General features: G+C 46.8%; 1 protein-coding gene across 2 annotated transcripts in view; it reads right to left on the bottom strand.

The window, feature by feature from the left end:
- LOC136833383 (ribonuclease H2 subunit B) overlaps positions 1-26,405 on the bottom strand; it is a 93,678-nt gene that overhangs the window by 20,380 nt on the left and 46,893 nt on the right. For both annotated transcript variants that reach the window (XM_067095442.1, XM_067095443.1), the window contains exons 2-5: positions 5,052-5,184; positions 3,295-3,391; positions 2,628-2,742; positions 262-426 (exon numbers count right to left, since the gene is read on the bottom strand). In XM_067095442.1, coding sequence (XP_066951543.1) covers positions 262-426; positions 2,628-2,742; positions 3,295-3,391; positions 5,052-5,184 — 510 coding nt within the window. The remainder of the gene's footprint in view (positions 1-261; positions 427-2,627; positions 2,743-3,294; positions 3,392-5,051; positions 5,185-26,405) is intronic.

Below are 26,405 nucleotides of genomic sequence, written 5' to 3'. Positions count from 1 at the left end.
AGGGAATGTAACAATATCAAGGATGATGATAAAATTATAGGACTGAAACTCAAAAATAAGTCATGGTATTAAGAGAAAAAGCAAGGAAGAATTTTGGGTTCAGTATGACAGAACATGACTGCAGTTGGCAGTACAGTACTCGATGCAGATGGAAGGACAAGTATGAAAGCAATGTGAGGAAGAGAGATATAAAGAAAAGAATGATGTCCCTAGGATATACAGTGCTTAGTTCTGTTAACAGAATGCAGTTTACTTACTAACCTTGAGTATGTTCAAGACTGGCTGTACGAACAAAAGTAAAACTCTGGGCTGCTGAGGTTGGAATCTTTTTATCTTGCAATAATACAGACAGCTTTTCCACTTTACTGCTAAGCCAGTTCAATGTTAATTCCTCATTGTAACGCCAGACTCCCAAATCTGGAGATCCTGAAATAGAAAAGTATATCCCTGAGAATGGTAATGGATGAATGATCCCACATTAATTAAAAGCCCTAACTGAGGCACTAAAACTCAGGAAAAGTAAAACCTGACTTCCAGGTTGAGAGTACTTCGATAAAAGCCAAAATTTAAATCATGCCTGAGCTGGGTCACTCAGCATTAGGCTGCTGCCCCACCAAATCCGTTACGTGAATCCCACACTGCTAAGGCGTTTTGTGCGTCTACATACGTCTTGATCAACTGCCATAATTCAAATACGAGTGGCCCCACATGAGCGTGGGTGGTGCCATGTGCGTTGACGGACTGCATGCGCAAGGATCAAAACATTTTGTTTTTAGCCACATTGGACACGAGTCTTCTAATAGTGGTCCACATGAAGGAGGAATTATTTAGCACTGTGCACCGTAGACAGCCAATATGGGATCCCAGACATCGCCAACATAAAGATCAGAATGTGATCCAGAAATTGTGGATGAAGATTGGTTTAGAATTGTCTGTCTTGTTTGTCTACTGAGGCCACATATGCAGAAGATGGACATCCTTATAGGAGGACGAAGCCGCTTTGGCAGTGTGGGACACACATGACGGATTTGGTGGGGCCACAGCCATAGGGTGCTACAAAGGACACCAGTTTCATAGGAAGTTCAACTCTATTTCATAATCTCTCTTTATCTTTTGATTAATTTGATCAATACCTTGTTTCTGTGAATATAACGATCTTACAAGTCCGGCATTCCACCAAACTAGTGGATCAAAGGGGGGGGCACCTGGGCATGTGGCCCCCCCCCATGAAAAACAACCACAAAATAATAATATTGAAGATTTAGATAATAACATAAATGAGAAAGAATATATTACAGAAATAATAAAATTCTGAGAAAAAAATAACAATAATCTTAATGATAACAGTAAAGGATTTGGTGTATCCTGATACAACAGGCAATTGCTGTCCATTTCATAATTTCTACTTAAAAAGTTTATATACATGTGTGTGTGTAATATGAAAACTGGGGCCCCCCCGCCATGAAACTTTTCTGGATCTGCTAGTGTTCCACCATATTACAAAATGGTCAGTTTCAGTTGGGCTAGACCTTTCAGTTACTTTGAAAAATGGTAATATTGATGATTTGCAGATTAGCATACAGTGTACCGATAATTTATGTATTTTATAGACTTACAAATTTATAATCTTATGCTAATCTAACTTTGAAATAAGAGAATTTTAGGCTAACTAGGCCTAAGGACAGCATAACTTATTGCAGTGATTCCAAAAATAGCCTAGGCCTACAAGAACTTAGCCTAGCCTGGATGATACTTGCCAAAATCTTGACTCAAACATTACACGTGGTGTAATCTAAAATCATGATTTTTGAGGGGAAAAAAAGGGGGGGGGTTGAACATTACATGATTACGTACGGTATTTTGTTGTCGATGGATTTGTTTTATCTTTAGTCAACAATAGCCTCTTAGGTTGGAAGGATGGCCTCAAAAAATGTATTTATTTTCTTAAAATAAATTTAAAATGTATATTTTATGAAGATTACTATTGTACTGCATAACATGTTACTCTGTAAATCAAGCAGGTTTTAACCTACATTAGCAAGTATAAATGTTCCTAATTCAAATACAAATTTTCTTATGCCTGAAGTAGAAGAGCTGAAAGTTGTGAGCAGAGGTTTTGTACCCTCATGATTTTATAGTACAAAAATGCAGTAAAGATCAGTTCCCATGATAAGTACCTATAGGTTATGTCAGACTCAGGTTGCGCCGTTCCAAGTTTACATTGCTTTTCAAATATATTCATAAAAATTCGGTTCCGGGTTACAGCAGGTGCTCTGAGGTTACACTGTCATCTTACACTGTGATGGAACAGTAGAAGTATGCAGTACAGCTACAATACAAAGTCAAAATTTGGAGGTTTTTGGATGCACACCAATCAGAATGCAAGTAAAATATTGTATAATATACCCAGAGGATTAAAGGTAAGGCTTTCATCACTCTATTTCTCATATTTATACATTTTCCTTCTGACGTTCTGAGTTACAGCACAGCGTAGGAATGGAACCCCCGATGTAACTCAAGGACTGCCTGTACATAGACTCCACGAAACTTTATCTTCATGTGCTCCAGAAAGAAAAGATCTCACCTACAGTGATTCTACTTATAATCTCAGTTACCCTATAAATTACCTTTCTGATCTGCAACATGTGAAAAATCTCTAGTTTTTGCTAAAGATGCCAGATGCTTAATATCTGGGTAGTCTGTATCTTCTAACAGATGATCAACTGGAACATTTTTTTCAGCCTGGAACAGGTGATAAAGGTTAGATAATGCATTACAGTAATTTCAATTGCACAAAACTAAAAGAAACTAAAACATAATAACCTCGAATTGAAAATGTCTCATAGATGAAAAACTTTAATGCTTCTTTCAGGCTGAAATCAATAATGTTTAGCTGATTGCTTTGCTTACTGCAGTGCGCTAACACCTCAAAACATGGATAACCTTGAAATTAAGACGACACCACCAATGACCTCAAATCTGCAAATTACAAATAATTCAATAGATAGAATCAATATTCTTACCTAAGTAATAATTGTGCCAGGCAAGCATAGGCTCTGGTTAAGAAATTCACCCCAGACTAAAGATTACAAATGGGTGATAAGTCTGAAACTAAAAATACTATACTGTAAGCTAAATAAATTACTCATCTTAGAATTTTAATGTACCTGAGACATTTTGAGACAAAACTAATGGTATATTTAAATCAAATATGTTCCATTTGCACAAAACACTGTCTTGGAAAGACAAAGTTATAACTGAATGATAAAACCATATGTTTTAAGTCTTACATACCGTGATTAAATAAGGAAGAGTTAGGTACGTAACATCAATGGGAGAAATTAGATATAGCCTGCCATCAGACATCACTTTTGAGCCAATAAACCATGATCTGAAGTAAAAAGTAATAAAATAAATTTCATAGTACCTGTACAGAGTACCACTTCAACTAAATTAGTTTTATATAGGTGGTATAATTATAAATTACCGAGTTGCATAAAGCAATGCAGTCAGGTTACAAATTTATGAACTTTTATCACAAGCTAATTAGCTAGTAAGTGTGAAACATTTCTCGTGACCAGTGTTATATCAGTTTCTTCCACCATATCATAAGAATAGTTGATAAAAGGTTACATGTGATTTAAAAAATATTAACAAAGTATATTTATTAAAAAAATAACACTAGAGAATAGTATTTCATCAGAGAGACTGACAACAATGCCTGAACAAACCCTGGCAATGCAACTACAATTATAATCCCAACTTATTCAATCTTTTATGAAAATGCCATGACAGAGCAATTTAGTGCCCCTTACATGCCAGGCCCAGCCCACAAAGAAAATATGACAAGGGAGAGCAAAATTTGCAGCCTGAAAATTCATGAAATAACAAAATTATTTTTTATTCTTTAATATGCAAACCTGGTCTGATCTTGGTAACAAGTAGTTAACTAGCAGCAAGTGGGTGACAGGTGGGGGACCTACACCTTCCCTTCAGCAACAGGGACACAATGATTAGAGGTGGGATCATGATAAAAGACTTCAGGTTTGTATATCTTGGTAAAATACATTGTCGTAAAAATTGCAATTTCCTCCCATGAGGATTCAAGCCTTTGTCTTCGACATGGAGACTCACTCCTTCAATGGAAGGTACTGTCTAAGGACCATGACTGGAACAGATCTTCCGCCCAGAAATATCAGCTTCCCAGTTATGTGTGTGCATCTCTCTGGAACTAGAGAATTATCCATCTGTGGTGAGGATACTCTCTTAGGAAGGGGTAAAGGAATGGAAGCTGGCCGAAGGCAAGATCTAGAAAGATCCAGAAGTGTCCCCAATGGTTATACTCCCCTGAAGGCACTGGCAAATGTCTTTTGTCCTTCTTGCTACATTTTCTAAACTTTCCCCACTGACGAGAAGACTAATTAGCATATTCCTCACAAAGGGAAGAGAGAATACAATTTTTCCCATATACAGTAAAAAGGAAAATGCTCAAGTGGATCTACCAAGGTGGGAGACATGAAGTGACCACACAGTACATCAAGGCCCCCCCCACCCCTGGGGTTGCTCTTGTTTTGTCTCCATTGAAAAAAATAAGACAATAAAGTCACTTGAGACAAAACAAAAGCAACAAAAACAAAAGTACAAATAAGAGAGTAATGAACTAGTCATCCAAGTCCAATGGTCACACAAAGGAAAGAAGAGTGATATGTCTGCTCTTGTTGTCGGCCAATGAAAACATGAACAGAAAATGTAAGTAGAGTGGGGGATGTTCCCACTACTCACCCCATGTCTCCATTATGGTGTACCCTTGTTTCCTAGTTTATGGCAAATTCACACATTTGTGCAGAAGATCCTCCACATAAAAGGCAACAGTTTGTATCCCCTATAAAAGCAATTACACTTTAATATGTTCTCATTCTACATATAGTAGAGATCTTCAAATCTAATGTAGCAATGGGGCATCAGAAATCCATACATACAGTAGATCTTGTTTTCTCATTTACACACTGTATTATACTACAAAATGAATCACATTTAATAAATTGGCTTACCTATGGCCCTCATCAAAGGATATCATTTCAAAAATTTTTGTCTGATTATGATCTAAAACATAAACTGCTGGGGTGCCAGTTCTAGGATGCTTCAACTTGATAACCTGTAAATCTGACGAAGCGCACAATGAATCTGAAAAACACCACACAAGTTGCATCTGATTAATAGATCTTTATTACCAACATTAACATTATAAAAAGTACTTATCCCATATAATGTACAACAGCTGTACTTATCCTGTATAATGTACAACAGCTAACACATTTTGATAGGAAACCACTGTAAACTTAGCTAAAAAGCTGTGATGATGTGAAGATAATTTTTCCAAAATGCCACCTACTTAGTCAAATCTATTATTAGAACTGCCACTTACTAATGGCCATTTCAAATTTGGAAAGGCTGGATTTGGTGCTCAAATCAATATAGCAAGTATGTTATGTAATTGAAAACTGTTTTTTATTCTATTTGACTGCTTCATGACAGCAGTGACTACCATTTTTCAGTTTGAAGCAATGAAATTAACAAAATACCATGGTTCAATGGTCATTATATACATAAAAATGACATTTTTATGATAAAATAGTTTTATATATACTTACCAAGTAATTACATAGCTATTGGTTCCCAACCACGGTAGCTTAAAAATTAAAAATTCGCGCTGTGGTGCTTCTATCATTTGTGTGTAGGTGACAAGGCTCCGTCCACTATCCAGGGCTTAGAGGAACAACTTAGCAGAGAGCTCAATTCGTTTCATGCTCTAATGTCGATGCGAGGGGAGGAGGGTGGGCTCCGATCAGGTAATTACTTGGTAAGTATATATAAAATCACAATTTTTAAAAGTAAATTGTATTTTTCCCAACTATGCAAACCCGAGGTCCTTTACATTAGGAATTACTTTCAGCGCAGGCTGGAAACAGCTGTTGAACTTTCAAACAAGGCGGTTAGGCAGTTAACTACCATCCAGGAGGCAGGAGTACCACCTGCCTGGATGTAAACATTCCAATTTGCCTTTCGGCCCAGGTATCAGATTGAGGGGTGGCATGAGGTGGGCATAAAATGTAAAGGACCGTATAGTTAGGAAAAATACAATTTACTTTTAAAAATTGTGAATTGTTCCGACACAATATACAAACCCTCAGTCCTTTACATTAGGAAGACTCACTGTTTGGAGGGAGGAATCTGAGTGAGTCTCCTGAACTGACTGGAGTTCACCAGCTTGTTTTCCCTTCCTGGTCGATAGAGCAAGGAAGGGAAAACACCTCTGACGAAATGATAGGGTTGTAAGAAACGCGGTATCAGTTGTCAGACTTCTGGGTCCCTCTGCATGAAAGAGGAATTGTCAGTTCATGCAAAGCAGGCTAGGAAGAACTTGGAGTCGGATGACATTAAGGCAATCAGAAGCATTGGGTTTGTCTTATAGTCATGGTCTCCTTCCCCAGCTTGCAAGGGGAAGGAGTGGGGTTGCTTCTGTCAACCTGAACGGAAAATAGAACGGGAGCTCCCGTTGGGTGCTTACCTGCATCAATCGCCAGATCCAGCATGTAACAGCACGTCCGCTCCCTGCCGTGGGAAGAGAGCCAGGATGGGGAGAAAGAAGAGAGGCCAGTCACTCCACATTCATTCTCCCAATCACAACCATACATCTTAGGCGAGATGCAACCTGTCCTGTTAGAGGAGGGTCTGTTGGAACCACACACCTGCCTTCAGCACCTGCACAACCAACATGTTCTTCCGGAATGCGAGGGACGGACCAATGCTGCGGACTTTGTGAGCTCTTGGACGAAGCCTACCGGTGTCGTCTTCTCCTGCAGCAGAATACGCTCTCCTATCATCTCATGAAGCCAGAAGGAGATGGTGCTCTTGGACACTACTTTCTTGGTCAAGCCAGTACTAACGAAGAGTTGTCGACACTCAGGCCGGAGACGTCGAGTCCTCTTCAGATAGCGCCGCAGCACTCTAACAGGACACAGTAGCATCTCGTCTGGTTCATTACCTACAAAGTCCTCTAGGGAGGAGATTGTGAAGGACTCGAACCGTGCATCAGGAACCGAAGGATTCTGAGTCTTCACTACGAAATCCAGGACGAAATCGAGCGTAACTGATTCCCATCCCCTCAAGTGTTTAACATCGAAGGAAAGTCCGTGTAGTTCACCAACTCTCTTTGCTGATGCCAGGGCCGGCAGGAAGACGGGCTTGAGGGTCAGATCCCTGTCTGACGACTCTCATAAAGGCTCATACGGTGCACGAATCAGGCTCCTTAGAACGAGGGTCACATCCCACGCAGGGGGCCTGAGATCCCTGGGTGGGCAGGACCTTTCGAAGCTTCTCATCAGTAGGGAAATCTCGAAGGAGGAGATGTCTACTCCTTTCAGCCGCAAGACTAGGCCGAGTGTGGCACGGTAGCCTTTTACAGCTGAAACGGAGAGTAACTCCTCTCGGTGAAGGAAGACGAGGAAGTCCGTGACCTGCTGAATAGTAGCTCCGACTGGAGAGATACCCCGTCGATGACACCAACCACTTTCCTTGGTATACCACTCCAGGAGGATCGTCTGTTGCTGTGACTCAAAAAGCCTCTTGCTTGCAGATGGTGGATAACCTCCAGCCGTGAAGACACAGGGACTGCACTGCCTGGTGGCACCACTCTACATGGGGTTGACACAGCAGGTTGGGCCAGTGGGGGATCTCTCTCGGCGCCTCGGAGAGGAGAGCTAGCAGGTCAGGATACCAAACGGCCACCACCAGAATCATTCTCAGATTCGGAGTGGTCATCACTTGGCGAATCAGGCAGAATGGAGGAAAGGCATAAACGTCGAGGTTGTCCCATGGGTGTGGGAACGCGTCCTTCGCAGCGGCCCATGGGTCCGGCACGACCAAGCAGAAGACCTGGAGTTATCTGCTGTGCCGGGTGGCGAGCAGGTCGATGACTGGACGCCCCACAGGTCGAATAGCCTTTCCATCACTTCTGAGTGAAGGACCATTCGGTCCCTTTCACTTGATTCTGGCAGCTGAGCTTGTCTGCTGCGACATTCCTCTTGCCTGGAATGTACCTGGCTGACAGCTCTGCGAGTGAGCCCCGCGGCCACTCGTGCACCTGCATTGTCAACTGGTGGAGCAGGAGGGACACTAGGCCCCCTGCTTGTTGACGTATGCCACTACCGTGGTATTGTCGCTCATCAGTACCACGGAGTGTCCCATCACTCGATCCCAGAACTCTTGGAGAGCCAGGAAGGATGCCTTGAGTTCCAGGATGTTGATGTGAAGGTGCTTGTCGTCACACTCCCGAAGTCAGCAACTCCTCCAGGTGTGCGCCCCATCCCTCGGTCGATGCGTCTGAGAACAGCAGCGTGTCCGGAGGGGGAGTATGCAGGGATAATCCTATCAAGAGGTTCCTGTTGTCCATCCACCAGCGAAGGTCCTCTCTCACCTCCTCAGAAAGAGGAATGAGGAAGGACTGGAGGTCTTGGGACTGGGACCAATACTCCTTTAGCCTCCATTGTAGAGACTGCAGGTGAAGACGTCCCTGAGGTACTAGCTTCTCCAGCGATGACAGGTGACCGATGACGACTTGCCATTGCCGGGCTGGCTGCTCCTGTTGTGACAGGAACAGCTATGCTGCTTGCCTGAACCTGCTGATACGAGGGTCCGAGGGAAAGACTTTCGCTGCTACCTAGTCTATCAGCATGCCCAGGTAATTTATCCTCTCCTTGGGGGTGAGATCTGACTTCTCAAGGTTCATCAAGATCCCAAGATTGCGGCAAAACTCGAGGAGTCGACCCCTGTCCTCTAGCAGCTCGCCAGGACGAGCCAGTCGTCGAGATACCTCAATAGACGTATCCCGTGCGAGTGGGCCCAAGCTGACACGAGAGAAGACTCTTGTGAATACCTGGGGAGCAGTTGAGGGCCCGAAGCAGTGCCCTGAATTGGAAGACCGTCTCCCCGAGGATAAAGTGGAAGCACTTGCGAGAGGACGGATGAATGGGTATTTGAAAATACGCATCCTTCAAGTCCACTGTAAGCATGAAGCCGTTCTCCCTGATGGAAGCAAGCACGGATCGCGCTGTTTCCATCGTGAACCGAGTCTGGCGAACGAATTGGTTCAGGGGAGAGAGGTCTATGACTGGTCTCCATCACCCTGTGGCTTTCTCTACGAGAAAGATACGGCTGTAAAAGCATGGAGACTGGTCTAGCACGACTTCCACAGCACCCTTGCTCAGCATGGCTTGCACTTCTTGCTGTAGCGCAGTGTACTTAAGAGCTCCTTGGACGTATGTGCGGAGATGGACCGGAGAGTAGGTGAGGGGAGGCCGAGACTCGGAAGGTAGTAGATATCCCTCCTGAAGGACATCCACTATCCAGGTCTCGGCTCCTTGTTGCTGCCATGTTGCCCAATGGCTCGACAGGCACCCTCCCACCTTCGGCAGCATTTGGGGGGGAACGCGCCCCTAGTGTTTCCCCTTCTTCTTCCCTTTGTCCCCTTTACCAGATTGGAAAGTGGGCTGAAAGGAACGGGAGGAACCCCCCCTTCTCGAGGAAGAAGAAGGCTGGGTGTTTCCACAAGACCCCTTCGAAGACTGGGACTTTTTAGGGGCTGAGGAAGTGCCCGCCTGGCCCGAGGGCCTGGCCGCAGTGGAACGCGAAGACCTGGAGGTCTTGCCCACTGCCTGGTGGACAAGCTGGTTGCTGTCATCGGCCCGGGGCTTATCCACCACAGCGTCCACCAACTCCCTAGGGAAGAGAGAGGTGGAACCCAGCAATGGTCCATTCTGCAGGGTCACTGCCGACTCGGGTCCTACAGACCTGGAGAAGCGAGAGAGAACGACGTCTCTTCACTTCAGGACCAGGTTAGCCCACAGGTTTGCCGTCTGGTGGGCGAGGTAAGAGATGGCCCTACCTCCAGACTGGCATAGTCTCCGGCGAGTCCTCCTGGAGTACGATAGGCGCCTGAGAGCAGCCACCTTGGATACTGTGAAGGACCACAGATCGAGCCAGGAGACTGCCTGGAAGGCTGCCATGGCGGTGGCTTCCAGGGTTGCGGCTTCTTGCAGAGAGAGGGTGATGCTCTCTGCACTAAGTTGCTGCAACGTAAGACCCGGATCCAGACGAACCAGGTCCAGGTCAACCAGTTTAGGTGGCAATGCCCTCTCCGATGGTGCACACAAGCGCTTCTGGCGAGGCAGAGCAGGGGGAAGAAGCTTGTCCGAGCGGTTCAATCTAAGCGATTGTCTTGCCCAGACACAAGACCATTCACCTGATCGAGGACCCCTTCAGCAAGTGTGGACCATGGCAGCCCCATCAAAGCCTTGGGTTCCTTCTTGGGTCCCCAGTAGGATTCAAGGCGCAATGGACGATCCACAGATGAGGCTGTGGTCCCTTCCCCGAGGTCGTTGTGCTGACGAATCAGCGCAATAACCTCAGCAAACGTCCTCTGTATCTCAGGGGTGTCTGCATCCTGGGGGAGAGGACACCCAAGTCCTTCCAGGGTGTGGTCCTCCCTATCTACTCTCCCTGCAGGAGGGAGAACCTCGGCAGACCCCCGTGATCCTTCCTGCACCACGCAGGCATAAGACCTAGTCGAGCCGAGGACCGAGCCAGGTACATACGCCCTCGAGGTAGAACTCTGGGGAGACAACTCGCCAGAGTTCTTCCTGTCCGACTCACCCCCCTTGGAAGGAGCTCAGGAGGTAGAGGGGACAGGCGAGGAGGATCGGGCACTCCAACTGTCCCTGCTGGGAGAACCAACAGGGGCAGCGGGCCGGGAGCGATCACCAACCCGTGGTGGTGACGGCAGCCTGGGTCGAGGAGAGTGCTTACGCCTGGTTGAAGCAGTCTTCCGAGGAGAGCGGAGCGGCTTGCGCGAGTCGAGCGGCGCGCTCGCCTCCCCCTAGCCAGGCTGGCTGCATGGACATGGCCAGGGACTGCGAGGAGTCAAGTGCACGGCTGGCTGGCTCGAGCTTGCGCTGTTCTCTAGACGCGCCCCAGTCTTCTTCGAGGCTGTAACCTCTCGAGGAGACCTCTTCTCTGCTTCTCCAGGTGTCCAGACCCAAGGGACCGAAGCACCTTCCCGGGAACCTGGCTTGGCACTTGTAGAAGTACCAGCAGGAAGAGCCGGGGCACCTGCATGCCCGGACTTTCTCTCGACCCATGCCCAGGTCTGTACGGAGAGAGGTTTCTCCCGTACCAGATTGGGGTACCTGGGTCTCCTTGGAAACCCGGGTACTTACTCGCGCGTGAGTGTTTGACATGGACCCGCTGGCCTTATAAGCAGGTTTCTTCGGTGCAGCAGGGGGAGTGCAGACCGTGGTCTGCACGCCCTTAGCTCCCGATGCGACTGACCTGGGGGCCAGAGCAGCGGTTCCCTGATCTGTGGATCAAGAAGAGCCAGCGAGAGATTCCACTGCCTTCCCTGTGGAAGGAGGCAGTCCCTTGGAGGTCTTGGTGCAAGACTTCTTATGGGGGGGAGAGGCAGGCTGCTTCTTCTTTGGCTGGGTAGCCTCAGAAGGAGAAGAGGAAGAAGAGGTGGCAGACAAAGACGAAGATGAAGACGACACACTCCTCGATATCTTCTTTGACTTCTTCTTCCCCATCTTCCTCAGGATCGAAGTCAGGTCCCCAAACCATGCAGGAGCAGCCAATGAGTCAGGAGTAACCAGGGGGGCCACAGCAGCAGGCGCAACCTGGGCAGCTTAGGCGGTGCTCGGGCCAGCAGTTACCAGGGCAGGAACATCAGTGTGGCAGCCAGGAATGTGTGGAGGAGGAGCCAGGGATGAAGGCACGGGTGGCGCACGAGCAGCCAGGCCGGGCCGGGCCGAGCCAGGGTCGAAGGCACGGGAGGCATGTCAGCAGTCAAGCTGGGCCACGAGACAGGGAAGCGAGGAGCCGGAACCATAGTCATGAACGGTCCAGGGTCAGCAACAGGGGCAGGCAAAGTCATATACGGCATCTACGATGTCACCATATAGGAAGACCCAGGTCGTGAGAGAGTGGCCAGGAACCCAGGGGGCAGCAGCACAGGATGGTGAGAAGCAGGAGCAGCCGAAACCTGGGTGTCCAGGTGTGAAGCCACCAACACAGGCAGCTTCACAAACGCAGACATGGTGACAGTTGTGGTGGTGGTAGCGGCAGGCGAGTGGGTTGTTACTGGAGCGCCAGACAGATGGGACACCAGGCCCTCCAGTGACGGAACGCCAGGTAGACCCAGGTGTAACCAGGCCAAGGATAAGTCTGATACCTGGTCCGTAGCTTCCACCCCTAAACCTGAGGAAACAGTCGGGTTAAACTGGGAAGTCTCTGCTCATTCCGGGGGAAAAATTTTGCCCCCAGCACGAGAAGAGACCCCTAAGAGGATGTCCCGATCAACCGCCCCCCCTACCACCCTTCCACATCTGATGAAACAATGAGGAAGGGGAGGGGAGTCCTCACCTGAGGGAGAGGGAGCAAGCAGCGGAAGTTCGCAGGGCGGGAGAAACAATCACGGTACATTAGTCACCACTGGAGTCGTCGGGGGCGTGTTACCCTCGGACAATTCCTTGGCAGGCTTCTGACGGTAGTGTCTCCTCCCTTTGAACCTCTTCCATTGCTCGGGAGACCAGGAACAACACTCGCTACAAGGAGCGTCGCGCAAACACACACGTCCCCTGCAAGTTGGGCAAAGGGCGTGTGGGTCCATGTTGATGCTAGAACAAAAGGTATTACATCTTTTGCCTCCTACCCCAGGACACACACGATGGGGATAGGAGGGTTTAGGTTTATCAACATTCATTCTCAAAAAAGTAAGGAAATTTCCCACCAAAAAGCTGAAGGGCAGTCGAGCGAAGAACAACGTCCACTTTCTACGACGGCCGAAAGCAAATTGGAATGTTTACATCTGGCAGGCAGTATTCCTGCCTCCTGGACAGTGGTTAACTGCCTAACCACCTTGTTTGAAAGTTCAATGGCCATTTCCAGCCTGCACTGAAAGTAATTCCTAATGTAAAGGACTGAAGGTTTGTATATTGTGTCGGAACAAACTTTATTTTATCATAAAAATGTCATTTTTATATGAGTAACTTACCCACTAATTACAGAGCTGATTCCGCTTCCTAGGAGGTGGGAAAACATGGACATATTCTACTCCAAAGCATTAAGTAAGTAGTTAATTTGAAATAGAAAGATTGCTAGCACTGAATAAATGTTTGTTGTTTCCTTACCTGCTGAGAGAGCTGCTGCAGGTAGGTACTGCCTCTGGTCAGCGCTTCTCTCAACTTGTAGTGGGTGTGGCAGTGAAGCCAAGGGTCACCCCCACATTAGTAGGAACTTTGCAGCGGAAGAAGTACACTTTATGCTAACAAAGTTTAAAAGATGCCCTTGCCCTAAGCGTGGACCAGAATACAAAAGAACAACACTAATCACCTACAACACAAAATTAAAACCACAACCCAAACCATTAAAAAAGAAAACTGGTGGGTACTCTAAGTACCATGTACCCACAGGCTTCCCATAAGACTTAAAACCTTAAGTCAAGGAGAATGGATAGCAAAGGAACAGGGAGTTCCCTATGCTTTCTCTCCCAACACCACGCCAGCCACAGATAAAGGTCCTAAAGTGTTACAGTTTTCAAACACAGTCTCTACATCCTAGAGTGTGAGGTGAAGATAAAGTTGCATCTTCAGAATGTTGACTGCAGGATCGTAGAGAGACATATTATGTCTAAATGCTGGGGAAGTTGCAACTGCCTTAATTTAGTGAGCCCTAACCTTAACTAAAGGAAAAGCATCCTCTTGGATCTGGGAGTAAGCATCAGATATCAACTCTCTCAGAAAAAAGGAAATGGCATTTTTTGAAAGAGGATGAACAGGGCTTCTTACACAGCACCAGAGGTTGCTCAACGGTCCTCTAATCTTCTCCCTCCTGTGAAGGTAATACCTGAGAGCCTTCACTGGACAAAGGAGCCTCTGTTTTTCCTCTGGTCCTAAGATATCCATAAGGTTCTTGATGATGAAAGAACGAGGCCAGGGCTTTGACTGGTCCTTGTTTTTAGCAAGAAACCCAAGAGACAAAGAGCAGACTGAGTCCCTTGCGCAAACCCTACTCTCGTCTACTGCCTGCAGCTCACTAATGCATTTGGTGGTAGCCAGTGCCACTAGGATGTCTTCTTGGTGAGGTTCCTGAGTGAGACAGATTGGACTGGTTCGAAGGGTGGACCTGAGAGCCATTTCAGTACAATGTCCAAACTCCAAAAGACGCAGGAAGAACTTTCTTGTTTTGTCTTCTCAAAAGATTTGATTAGGTTGGCGATGTCCTGGTTAGAGGACAGATCCATTCCTCTATGTTTAAATACTGAACTGAGCATTGACCTACTCCTTTTGATAGTAGAGGCCGATAATTTCCTGACGGACTTCAGAAATAACAAAAAGTCGGCTATTTGACTTATAGCTGTCTCAGAAGAAGAGATGTTATGGTGGCTGCACCATCTTCTGAAGATGCCCATTTAGACTTGTAGAGCTTTGTACAAGACATTCGCCTGGACCTAGCAATTGCTTTTGCAGCCTGTTGCAAAAAACCTTTTGCTCTGATGAGGAAGTGGGGTTGTCTGAGCAGCGACCATTTTTGTGGAAGGAGTCTTGGATAATCCACCGACAGCCGAATCAGATCTGGAAACAACTCCTTGTTTGGCCAAAAGGGAGAGATTAGGTCATGGGGGTGTTCTGATGCGTCGACAACTTGTTGATTACCTCCCTGATCATCCCAATGGGATGATCCAGGCCTGTCCAGTCCAGGAGCATGGCATCCATCGCCCATGCCTGAGGGTCCGGGACCAGAGAGAAGAAGAGGGGAAGTCGGTGATTTCTCGAAGTTGCGAAAAGAGCTACGGTTGGTTTGGCCCATAACCTCCACAGATCGTTGCAGACTAACAGGTCTAGGGTCCATTCAGTCGGTAGGACCTGTTTCAGGTGACTTTATTCTCCCCTGAATGAACCGGGTGGTAAGAGTCACTTTATTCTCTTCTGCCCAGAGAAGGAAATCTCTCACTGTCTCATAGAGAGAGAAGGAGTGGTTGCCCCGCTGTTTGCGAATGAATCCCAGCGCAATTGTGTTGTCTGCGTGCACTACTACCTTCTTGCCACAAACTAGGTTTGAGTAGGCCTGAAGGCCCAAGTGAACAGCCTTCAGTTCTTTGACGTTGATGTGAGACCTCCATTGCACTGTTGTCCATGTTCCGGAGACTTCCCAGGCATTCAGAAGAGCACCCCAGCCCAGGTCGGAGGTGTCTGAATAAAAATGAAGGTTGGGGTTCACTGGAAGAAGAGATTTCCCCCCTGAAGTCCTTCTTTGCAGGACCACCACTGAAGATCCACTTTGATCTCCAACATTATAGGGAAGATGAAGGAGTCTGGCTGTGACTTTCTGCACCAGTTCACTTTTAAGAACTGCAGGGGTCTCATATGCAGTCTGCCTAGCCTCACAAACTGCTCTACTGAAGCCAGGGTCCTTAAAAGACTCATTCACTGTACTGCTGAGCAGAACGGAAGGGCAAGGAACTGACGGACAGTCTGCAGACAGTTGTCAACTTTTTTGGGTGACAGAAAAACCCGAAAAGTCCGTGAGTTCAGGATCATCCCTAAATAGGGAATCTCCTGAGTTGGGTTCATCAGGGACTTCTTCTCGTTGACTATGATGCCCAACTCCGGCGTCAGGTGAAGAGATTTCCTTCCTCTGTGCACTTCTCCTCCAATGTCAAGCGGAGAAGCCAGTCATCTAAGTATTGGTTGATGCTGATTCCTAGAAGGTGAAGTCAATTCCCAAGAGGAGCAAGGATTCGGGTAAATACTTGCTGTGCCGTTGACAAGCTGAAGCATGGAGCCCGAAACTGTAGTACTCTGCCCTGAAAGATGAAGTGCAGAAAATTCCTTGAGCCTGGATGAATAGGGACATGGAAATATGCATCTTGCATATCCAGGGTGACCATCCAGTCCCCCTGTTGTACTGAAGACATGACTGAATGACTGTCTCCATGTGGAACTTCATCTTCAGGACAAAAGCATTCAGGGTGCTGACATCCAAAACGGGCCTCCAGCCCCCAAGGCCTTTGGAACCACGAAAAGGCGGTTGTAAAACCTTCTGAGTGGCAATTTATGACCTCTTCCACTCCCCCCTTGAAAATAAGGGATTCAACTCTTAACTGCTAGAGGAGAATATTTGCCATGATCCACATGCCTCTTCACAATGACGATGGCATTGGATAGCAGTGCTACGCTTGTCAGGCTGGAAGCTTCCAACTCTGAAGAAAGCTGATGCACTGAAACGTCTTTCCAATGGCATTTAGTTGAAGCCTGGGAACGAACAACAGGCTCGACAGAGGGGGCGACTGCCTCCCTTGGATCTTCGGTATGTCTTCTCCCCAGTACGGGGGAGCGGGACAGTGACCTTTGTCTAGGAGCACTGGTGGGACAAACGGCCACCTCCTCAACATTCACAACACTGTCACTTCTCACTGCATTATCACGTTGCAAATTTTTCTCCATCAGAGTTCTAATTGTGGACCCCATTTCCATAATAGTATTGGATAATAATCCAAACTTCTGATCGAACCTTGATTTGAGGATGGCGATGGCATGGAGAGCGGAATCATCGGAATCTGGATCAGGAGTAGGTGGTAAAGTTGGGGGGGCTCAGGATGGGAGACACAGGAGGAATTGGAGGAGTAATAGCTCTATCATCCACTACACTAGGAAAAGGAGCAGATTCTGTACTAGCCCTATTCTCAGCCCTAAGGGCTGCCTTCCTCTTTCTATCCCTCTCAAGTGTCTCTAAATGGGATTTTAAAGTCTTCCATTTTTTATCCTCCCAATCCTGCACTCTAAGCAAGTATTATCTTTATTACATTCTTGCCACCTACGTTTAGTACATTTTATATGAGAATCGTAAGAAAACTTTGTTAACCTAGTTTTACAACCCTCTGAACAGAAGCAAATGCTAGATGTCTGTCTAGGAGCACAGCTAGAATCTGACATGTTAACTAATGAAAATCCCATAGTTAATCACAAAACAATCAACTAATGATTGAAAGCCACAACAACAACAAATTCTGAATATGATATTTTTATGATAAAATAAAGTTTTGTACATACTTACCGGCAGATATATACTTAGCTATAGTCTCCGGCGTTCCGACAGAAATTCAAATTTGCGCACTGCGCGACAGGTAGGTCAGGTGATCTACCATACCGCGCTGGGTGGCGGGAATAGAACCATTCCCGTTTTCTAATCAGATTTTCTCTTCCACCTGTCTCCTGAGGGGAGGCTGGGAGGGCCATAATCGTATATATCTGCCGGGTAAGTATGTACAAAAACTTTATTTTATCATAAAAATATATTTTTGTACATGCAACTTACCCGTCAGATATATACTTAGCTGATTGGCACCCCTTGGAGGAGGGCAAGAGACAGCTAATAACTAAAAACGGGAAACAACATATGTTGTAGGATAAACAAAACCATGGTTCTTACCTGATTGGGCAGAAGACTTCATGGATACTGTCTATGAGTCTGCATGCCTCAAGAGCTTCAGCGAGTGACCTATGACTGACAGCCCTTCTGGAACATATCAATGGGGAAAGACCCACTTACATGACAGAGCCTGTTATGGATCGTGTCAATGGGGATTAACCCACTTACAAGACAGAGCCCTCTACCTGAATCATATCAATGGGGCTATCCTCTTACATGACAGAGCTAGGTAATAATAAAAACTACAAGGAGCTAACAACCAAACCCGACCACCTGACCAAGCCTAACCTTGTTAGTGATACGAGATGAAAAGAGAGTCCCTCAACACTCTCTTCAACCAACCATAAAAAACACAACCAATCATTAAGCAACAACAAATAGCTAGACTAAAAGGATTAGCTTCAGCTCATGACCCAGCACCGAATCCGCGGATACGTAGCTCCTAGAGAGAAGCACTTCTCATATGTAACTGCAACATCTCTCAAATAATGAGAAGCAAACACTGAGTTACATCTCCAGTAAGTAGAGTCCACAATAGACTGGAGGGACCAAGACTTGTGGAAAGCCAGAGGAAGTAGCTATGGCTCTCACCTCATGAGCATTCACTCTTAGGAGCTGAAAATGTTCGTCTTTGCAGGAAAGATGAGCCTCCTTGATAACATCCTTAATGAAGAAAGCCTGGGCGTTCTTGAAATTGCTCTTGAAGGATCCTTGACAGAGCACCAAAGACTTTCAGTGTTACCTCCGAGCTGTTTCTTTTTCTCCAGATAATATCTAAGGCTTCTTACTGGACAGAGAGTGTGTTCAGCTCCTGTCCTGAAATACTGAGGAAAGTCCCTTGACCTCAAAACTCCTAGGCCAAGGTTTTGAAGGGTTCTCGTTCTTTGCTAAGAAGAGAGGCTTAAAGGAGCAGATAGCAGAAGTCCTTCTTAAAGCCAACAGAACCTTCCAAAGCCTGTAATTCGCTCAATCTTTTAGCAGAAGCAAGAGCAAAAAGAAACAACGATTTCCAGGTTAAATCCCTGAAGGCAGATCGAGGAGGCTCAAATTTATCAGACATTAGAATTTTAAGACCACGTCCAAATTCCAGCTGGGAGGTCTAGGGGACTTGTTTTTAGAAGTTTCAAAAGACCTTATAAGGTCGTGAAGGTCTTTATTATCGGAGATGTTAAGACCTCTGTGTCTAAAAACTGAGGACAGCATGCTCCTATATCCCTTGATGGTGAAACAGCCAGGTTACACTGTTCCTTAGATAAAGAAGGAAATCTGCATATCTCCATTACAGAGGTACTGGAAGAGGACACTTTCTTAGCTCCGAGCACCATCTCTAAAGACTTCCCACTTCGACTGGTAGAGGCGCAAGGTGAGGATCTTCTGGCTCTGGCGATAGCCTTCACAGCCAGCCTTGCGAAAATCCTTCGCTCTAACCAGTCCTTCGACAGTCTGAAGGCAGTTAGGTTTAGAGAGCGAAGGTTCTTGTGTATCTGTCGAAGTGGGGCTGTTTGAAGATCGCTCCTGAGAGGGAGCGACCTGGGAAAATCTATCATCCATTCCAGTACCTCTGTGAACCAGTCTTGGGATGGCCAAAAGGGGAGCGATCAGGGTGAGCTTGGTGCCCTTTGAAGAAACGTAAACTTTCTTATCACCTCCTAGAATCTTGAACGGGGAAAAGCATAACCAGTCACGTCTAGACCCTCCCAATCTAGGAGAAGGCCGTCTATTGCTACTGCTCTGGGGTCGAGATTGGGGAGCAGTAGTTCTCCAACCTCTTGTTCCAATGGGTGGCAAAAGAGGTGGATAGGAGTCTCCCCCACAGGAACCACAGCCTTTCGCAAACCTCTTGATGAAGAGACCATTCCGTGGGAAGAACCTGGTCTTTCCTGCTGAGCAGATCCGCTCTCACATTCCTTTCTCCTGAACAAATCTGGTGAGGAGAACGATGTTTTCTCTCCCCGCCCATAACAGAAGGCTCCTTGCTGCAACGTGCAGGGAGAAGGAATAGTCCCTCCTTGCTTCCTGATATAAGCCAGGGCTGTGGTGTTGTCTGAATTGACAAGAACTACTGGCCCCTTGACCAGAAAATCGAATCGGATGAGCGCTAGATGAATGGCTACTAGCTCCTTCATGTTGATGTGCCAGGACCTCTGATCTGTGTCCCAGGTGCTGACACTTCTTCCGAGCCTAGTGTTGCTCCCCAACCCGACTCCGGCGCATCTGGAGAACAACACTAGGCGAGGGTTGGCGGTTGCAGAGGAATTCCTAGACCCAGTTTCTGGGGTCTAACCACCAACAGAGATGTTCCTTTACTTGATATGTGATCTGAAAGGAGTCCGACAACTCTTGGGACTTCGATCCCAAGATTCTTTCAGGAAGAACTGAAGAGGTCTTAGGTGAAGCCTTCCTCAAGAGAAACGAACTGTTCCAGCGATGGTGAAATGGTCCCCAGCAGACTCATCCATTCCCTCGCCGAACATCTGTCTTTCTTCAGAAAGTCTGTCACCTTTTGAAGGCAGCGTTCCCTTCTTTCCAGGGGGGAAGCGCTAGAAAACCCCAGAATCCATCAGAATCCCCAGGTAGATAATTTCCTGCTGAGGAATCATCTGAGACTTCTCGAGGTTCACAAGAAGTCCCTAGAGACTGGTCAGATTTAGGGTGATCGAAAGGTCACTCCAGACAACGGTTTTTTGATTGGACCGATCAGCCAGTCGTCGAGATACATTGAAATCCTCACCCCTCCAAATGCAACCAGTGAGGCTACATTCCTGAGAATGGTGCGTGAGAACACTTGGGGAACGTGGAAAGTCCAAAGCACAGAGCCCTGAACTGAAAGTTCTGCCGCCTACCATGAACCTCAGGAACTTCCTGGAGGAGGGATGGATGGGAGCGTGGAAGTAAGCATCCTGAAGGTCCAGGGGACACCATCCAATCTCCCTTGACGAAGAGCGACAGAACTGAAGGGCGTCGTTTCCATAGAGAACGCTCTTCTTGATAACTAAGAGTTCAGGAGCTCACATCCAAGACCGGTCTCCACTCACTCCCGAAGATTTTGGCACTAGAAAAAGCCGGTTGTAAAACCCGGGAGTGGATCTTGAACCGGTTCTATGGCAGCCTTTTTAGCATTTGTTCCACTGCTAGCAGAAGGGCTTGCCTCCGCACAGGATCCTTGTATCTCCGGATAACTCCCCTCGGAGTTGTTGTCAAGGAGAGGTTTGAGATGAAGGAATGAAGTAACCCTTCCTCAAGATGAGAGGGACCAGTCATCCGCCCCCTTCTGTGCCCAGGCTTGGCGAACTTCAGAAGTCTGGCACCTACTGTCGTCTGGGACTTGCTTCTCACTTGGACTTCCTGGTAGGGAGTCCTGAAGGTCTTGATCTTCTTTCAGGCCTCACGCCCCTTCTGATAGACCTGGATCCTCGAAAGGGCTCCTGAAAGGGGGCCTTCTCCTTCTTAGCAAGGGGAGCAGTAGGTCTCATCCTCTTTGACGACTGAGCCATCAGATCTGAAGCTTTCTCAGACAAAGAACGAGACCTCCTTCACGGTCTCTTGATGGAAAAAGATGGCTAGACAGAGGAGCGTACAAGAGGAAGATCTCTGGAAGAGAGAAACCGATTTGGAGGAAAGCACTGAAGATGACCTCTTCTTTGAGCCAGTGCCGAACAGGAAGCGATCTCCATAGAGCCGTCCTTCACAGCCTTGTCCAAACAAGACAACACACTGCTGAGGTCCTCCATACTGACAGGAAGTCCTCTCCAAGACTCCTCTTGGCCAAGGCCCAAGAGACCAGTCCATAAAGTTAAAACTTCCAGCACGCGGAAAAGGCCCTTGAGGAAATGGTCCATTTCACAAAGTCCCCAAGAAGCTTTGGCCGAATTAAGGAGAGTCTTCTGGAAGAATCCACGAGCCGAAGAGAAGTCTGAGCCAGCCGATGAGGGGAGGGCTAACCCCATCAGGCTCCTGGTCTCGTACCACATTCCTGCTCTTCCAAAAGCCTGGAGGGAGGCAAGGAAGACAGTCTTGCGGCATCCTTCTTAGAGCAGCCACTCTCCGAATCCTTTGAAGGCTTTCTTCATGGAGATCGAGGTGCATTTGACAAAGGAAGATGGTCTTGAGGCCTTGGTGCTCCAGCATGGAACCCGGAGAAGGAGGAGAAGCAGGCTTGAGGAATCTCCAAACTCCTGAACCAGTAAAGCTGTCAACCTCTTGTAATCTGAAATGTTGATATCCCCAGGGGATTCGTCCTCCGATAACGCCTCCAGGCCAGAAGGGGAGGAGAACGTCGGAGAGTAGAAGGGCATTTGCCAGAAGAAGAGCGCCTAGAAGGAGAGGAGCCTTTGTCCACTGGAGACCCGGCGATCTGGTCCAAGCGCAAGATGACTGGCGCTGACAGGAGAAGAGGCTCGAACTGAGAGGAGCCCTTGCTGAGGCGCCTAACAGAAGAGAGGAGGCTGGGGGAGCTTCTACTGTCCAGACTGGCGAGAAGAGCGTTTCACTGGGGAGAAAGCATCTCCAACAGGAGAAGACCGACGACGACGAGGCGCGGCGCCTGGGAGGAGAGGCGCTATCCGAAGACTAAGAGCGCCAGAGAGAAGCGCCAAAGGGAGGCGCCTACCAGGGAGGAGCGCCTAACAAGGAAGGAGGCGCCTACCAGAGAGGAGCCTGGAAGGAAGAGCGCCTGCTGAGAGAGGCGAGGAAGGCGCCTGGAAGGAGAGAGCGCCTGCTGCTGGAGGGCGCTTGCTAGGAGAAGAAGCTTCAGAAGGCGACTTGCTGGAGAAGAGTGTCTCTTGGAGGACTTGATTGGAAGAGAGGCATCCTTCCTACGAGAAGAGCTCTTTGATAAAGAGCCAGCAAGAGCAGATAGCTGAGCCTGGAGGCCCACCAGGATCTGTTTGGTGGACTCCTGACCACCAGAAGAAAGAGGAGGAGGAGATCTTCAGTTCTCTTCTTTGCAACAGGAGAACCTCAGGAAGCGCTCAGGGCTAGAGTCCAATCGTCTCCTCTAGGAGCCTTCAAGTCCTTTTCAAAGGCGACTCCTAGCCGAACTCCAACCACGTTGGGTGAAGAAGAAGCAGAAGACAGACGAAACACTTCTTCAAGATCCCTTTTTCTGACGATCTAAGGCAGCCTGGGACGTGTCAACAGGCGCTGCCGAAGGACGCCTGACCGTTGGGGCGCTCTTCATCCCCTTTGCGGCTATCGACATTCCTCCTCCACTGGGTCTGGGAGTTTTGGAAGAGGTCTAGGCCTAGGAGCGATAGGCGGAGCCGGTCAGACGCCCCCTCCACTACACTGGGGACACTACACACATCACTATCACTTCTCACTTTCTTTTCCTCCAAAGCACATCTGCAACTGCATCTTGGATCGTAGCCTTCCTGCAGCCATCTCCGACGACGAATCCACAGGTTCGACGAAGGGTGAAGGGCTGAAACAACAGGAGTGACAGGAGAATCTGGAAGAGTGTTAAGTTCTAATTCTACCTCAGCAGAAAGAGACCTACTTGAGCTTCTAGAAGAAGCCTTCCTAACTCTATCCTTCTCAACTGCGTACATAAGAGTTCAAAGCCTTTCCATTCCAGATCAGTGAGATTCTCACATTCTTTAAGTGTTCTCAAAGAGCAATCATTCCCCTACACTCGAACACACAGTATGAGGATCTGGCTTTCGGCAGTCTCTCTTACAATCAGACCTAACACACACTAAACACCGGTGCAACACTCTGATCAGACATTCTTACAGAAAATACCAAGCCAAAATCAAAAATCAATCCACAAAAGCGTATGCCAAGCCAAAGATCCAATACGTCACCAAAGGTCAGTCAAAATAATCCTCAGCAAGCGAAAAATGAAAATCTAAGCAGAAGGAACCAACAACAGATGTTGCGGAACCAGCGACAGAGAAAATCTGATTAGAAAACGGGAATGGTTCCTATTCCCGCCACCTAGCCGACGGGTATGGTAGATCACCTGACCTACCTGTCGTGTGCGAAATTCTGAATTTCTGTCGGAACGTCGGAGACTATAGCTAAGTATATATCTGCCGGGTAAGTTGCATGTACAAAAACAGTACTTCACCAAAGATCAGGCAAATAAATATCCGAAAAGGCAATGAAGTAGCAGCGGAAACTACCAATGTTGGTCGGAAGTTGGCAGGAAATGAATTGAGCTCTCTGCTGAGTTGTTCCTCTAAGTCCCGGATAATGCCTTGTCACCTACACACAAATGATAGAAGTGCTGCCGTGCGAATTTTTTATTTTTAAGCTGCCTTGGTTAGGCATCAATAGCTATGTAATTACTTGGTAAGTTACTTATATAAAAACATGCATTAAAGAACATTTGTAACTATAAATATTAACAGGTATAAGAAAATGTGATTTACTAAACTAAACAAGACATTTTTTGTAATAAAATACAGTTTTATATATACTTACCAAGTAATTACATTGCTATTAGTTTCACTCACTTGGCAGCTAAAATTTTGAAATTTGCGGGTCGCGCTGGGTGACTAACCCCACCCACTTTTGGTAAGAGAGGAACAACTAGCAAAAGGATTCAATTTGTTTATGACACTATGTTCATGAGAGGGGAGGAGGGCAGGTTCCAATCATGTAATTACTTGGTAACTATGTATAAAACTTTATCCAAAAATGTCATTTTTATATAAGTAACTTACCAAATTACACTGCTGATTCCCACCTTGACAGGAGGTGGGATGCATGAATAAATCTACCCAAAGACATTAGGAATGGTAATGAATTTGAGAATAGAACAGACTGCTGGTATTATAATAATGCCTGTTGTAGGTACTGCCTCTATTTGGCACTTGCCTTATCGCAAAGTGGCGTGGTGGTATACCCAAGGATCGCATACTATATTAGTGGGTACCGTGTAACAAGGCTGATTCCAATTGCTGACAAGGGTAATCATGTTGCCCCTGCCCAGGGTACAGTACAGACTGTACAACCAAAAATTATTGTCACCTAATACCATAAAAAGATTAAAAACCACTACCCAACCATGAAGGACTGCAGGGCACTCCGGTACACAGTGCCCCCAGGCTCCCCTAAAAACTCAACAACCTTATTTCAAGGCAAAGAAAGGAAGGAAGGAAGGAATGCTTCCTACGCATCCTGCCGAACACCACGCCAGCCACTGAAAATGGACCCACTGCGCTGCTATTATCGTAAACTGTTTCAATTCCTTCAAACACTATGATGCAAACACCGACTTGCATTTCCAAAAAGTCTCTTGCAACATGAAGTAGAGAGACAAGTTACGCTTGAACGCCAAAGAAGTGGCTACAGCTCTAATTTCATGAGCCTTAACTTCACATAAGGGAAAAGCCTCATCCCCAATCAAAGAATGGGCTTCTGAAATGAGGTCTCTAAGGAAGAATGCCAGGGTATTCTTCGAAAGTTGCCAAGAAGGGTTCTTAAATGAACACCATAATGCGCTTGACGGTCCACATATTTTCTCTGTCCTGTAAAGATAAAACCTCAGCGCTCTCACAGGACACAATACTCTTTCTCATTTGGCTCTACAATTTCAGACAAACTTAATTAAAAAGGAATGAGGCCAAGGCTTGGAAAGGGACTCGTTTTTGGCTAAAAATCCCAAGGAAAAGGAACAGACAGCAGTCCCTTGGGAGAAGCCTACTCTTTTGTCTATTGCATGGACCTCACTGACCTGTTTGGCAGTCGCTAAAGTAACCAGAAAGGGGGTCTTCCTAGTTAATTCGCTCAGAGAAATTGAGTGCATAGGCTCAAATCGGGGGCCAGATAACCACTTAAGAACCACGTCTAGGTTCCATGGCACTACTGCTACCTCCTTCTGTCTCGTAGTGTCAAACGATCTGATAAGATCTGATAAATCCTGATTAGAGGAAAGATGCACTCCCCTGTGTTTGGAATACAGGACTTAACATGGCCCTATAGCCCTTGATTGTTGAAGTTGACAGGTTTCTATCGGTCTTTAGATATATCAGAAAGTCTGCTATTTCAGCTATAGATGTCTGAAAAGACTACACTCTTGCCTTCTGCACCAGTCTCTAAAATTGTCCACTTAGCCTGATATACTCAATCAGAGGACTGCCGCTTGCATTGGGCAATAGCTTGCGAAGCTGATCTTGAAAACCTCTTCTTTCTAAGGAGTTTCCTGATAGTTTGTAGCCTGTCAGAAGTGGGGTTGTTTTAGAAGATGCGGTTTTGGAGTAACAGTCATGGAAAGACCGCCAGGAGGTCAAGAAGGTCCGGGAACTATTCTTTTGTTGGCCAAAAGGGAGCCACTAGAATCATCGACAGGTTTTGATGGGCCTGGAACCTGTTTATCACCTGCCTCACCATACTGAGAGAGAGGGGGGGGGGGAGGCATAGAGGTGTTTGTTCGACCAGTCCTGGAGCATGGCATCGGTTTCCCATGCTAAAGGATCTGGGGCTGAAAAGCAAAACAGGGGGAGATGATTGTTTCTGGAAGTCGCAAACAGGTCTATGAACGGAGCCCCCAACAACTTCCATACGTCCAAGCATACCTACGGATCCAGTGTCCACTCCATGGGTCACACTTGTTTCTGGTGGCCAGAAGCCTGACCTGAAATTGTTCTGCCCAAAGCAGAAGATCCCTTGCTGTCTTGTAAAGGGAGAAAGTGTGTGTTCCCCATGGTTCTTGATGTATGACAGGACAGTTGTACTGTTGGAGTGCACTGCTACTGTCTTGTTGCACACTTCCTCCTTGAAAAATTGCAACCCCAGATGAACTGCCTTCATTTCTTTGACATTTATATGCCACTTTCTTTGCTCCAGGGACCAAGTCTCTGAAAGTTCCTGGCTCCCTAACAGAGCTCCCCAACCTAGATTAGACACATCTGAATAGAAGT

Source organism: Macrobrachium rosenbergii, chromosome 51 (assembly GCF_040412425.1).
Source record: "Macrobrachium rosenbergii isolate ZJJX-2024 chromosome 51, ASM4041242v1, whole genome shotgun sequence".
Lineage (NCBI taxonomy): Eukaryota > Metazoa > Arthropoda > Malacostraca > Decapoda > Palaemonidae > Macrobrachium > Macrobrachium rosenbergii.
Note: the sequence above shows the minus strand (reverse complement) of the source record. Positions and strands in the feature narration are given on the sequence as shown.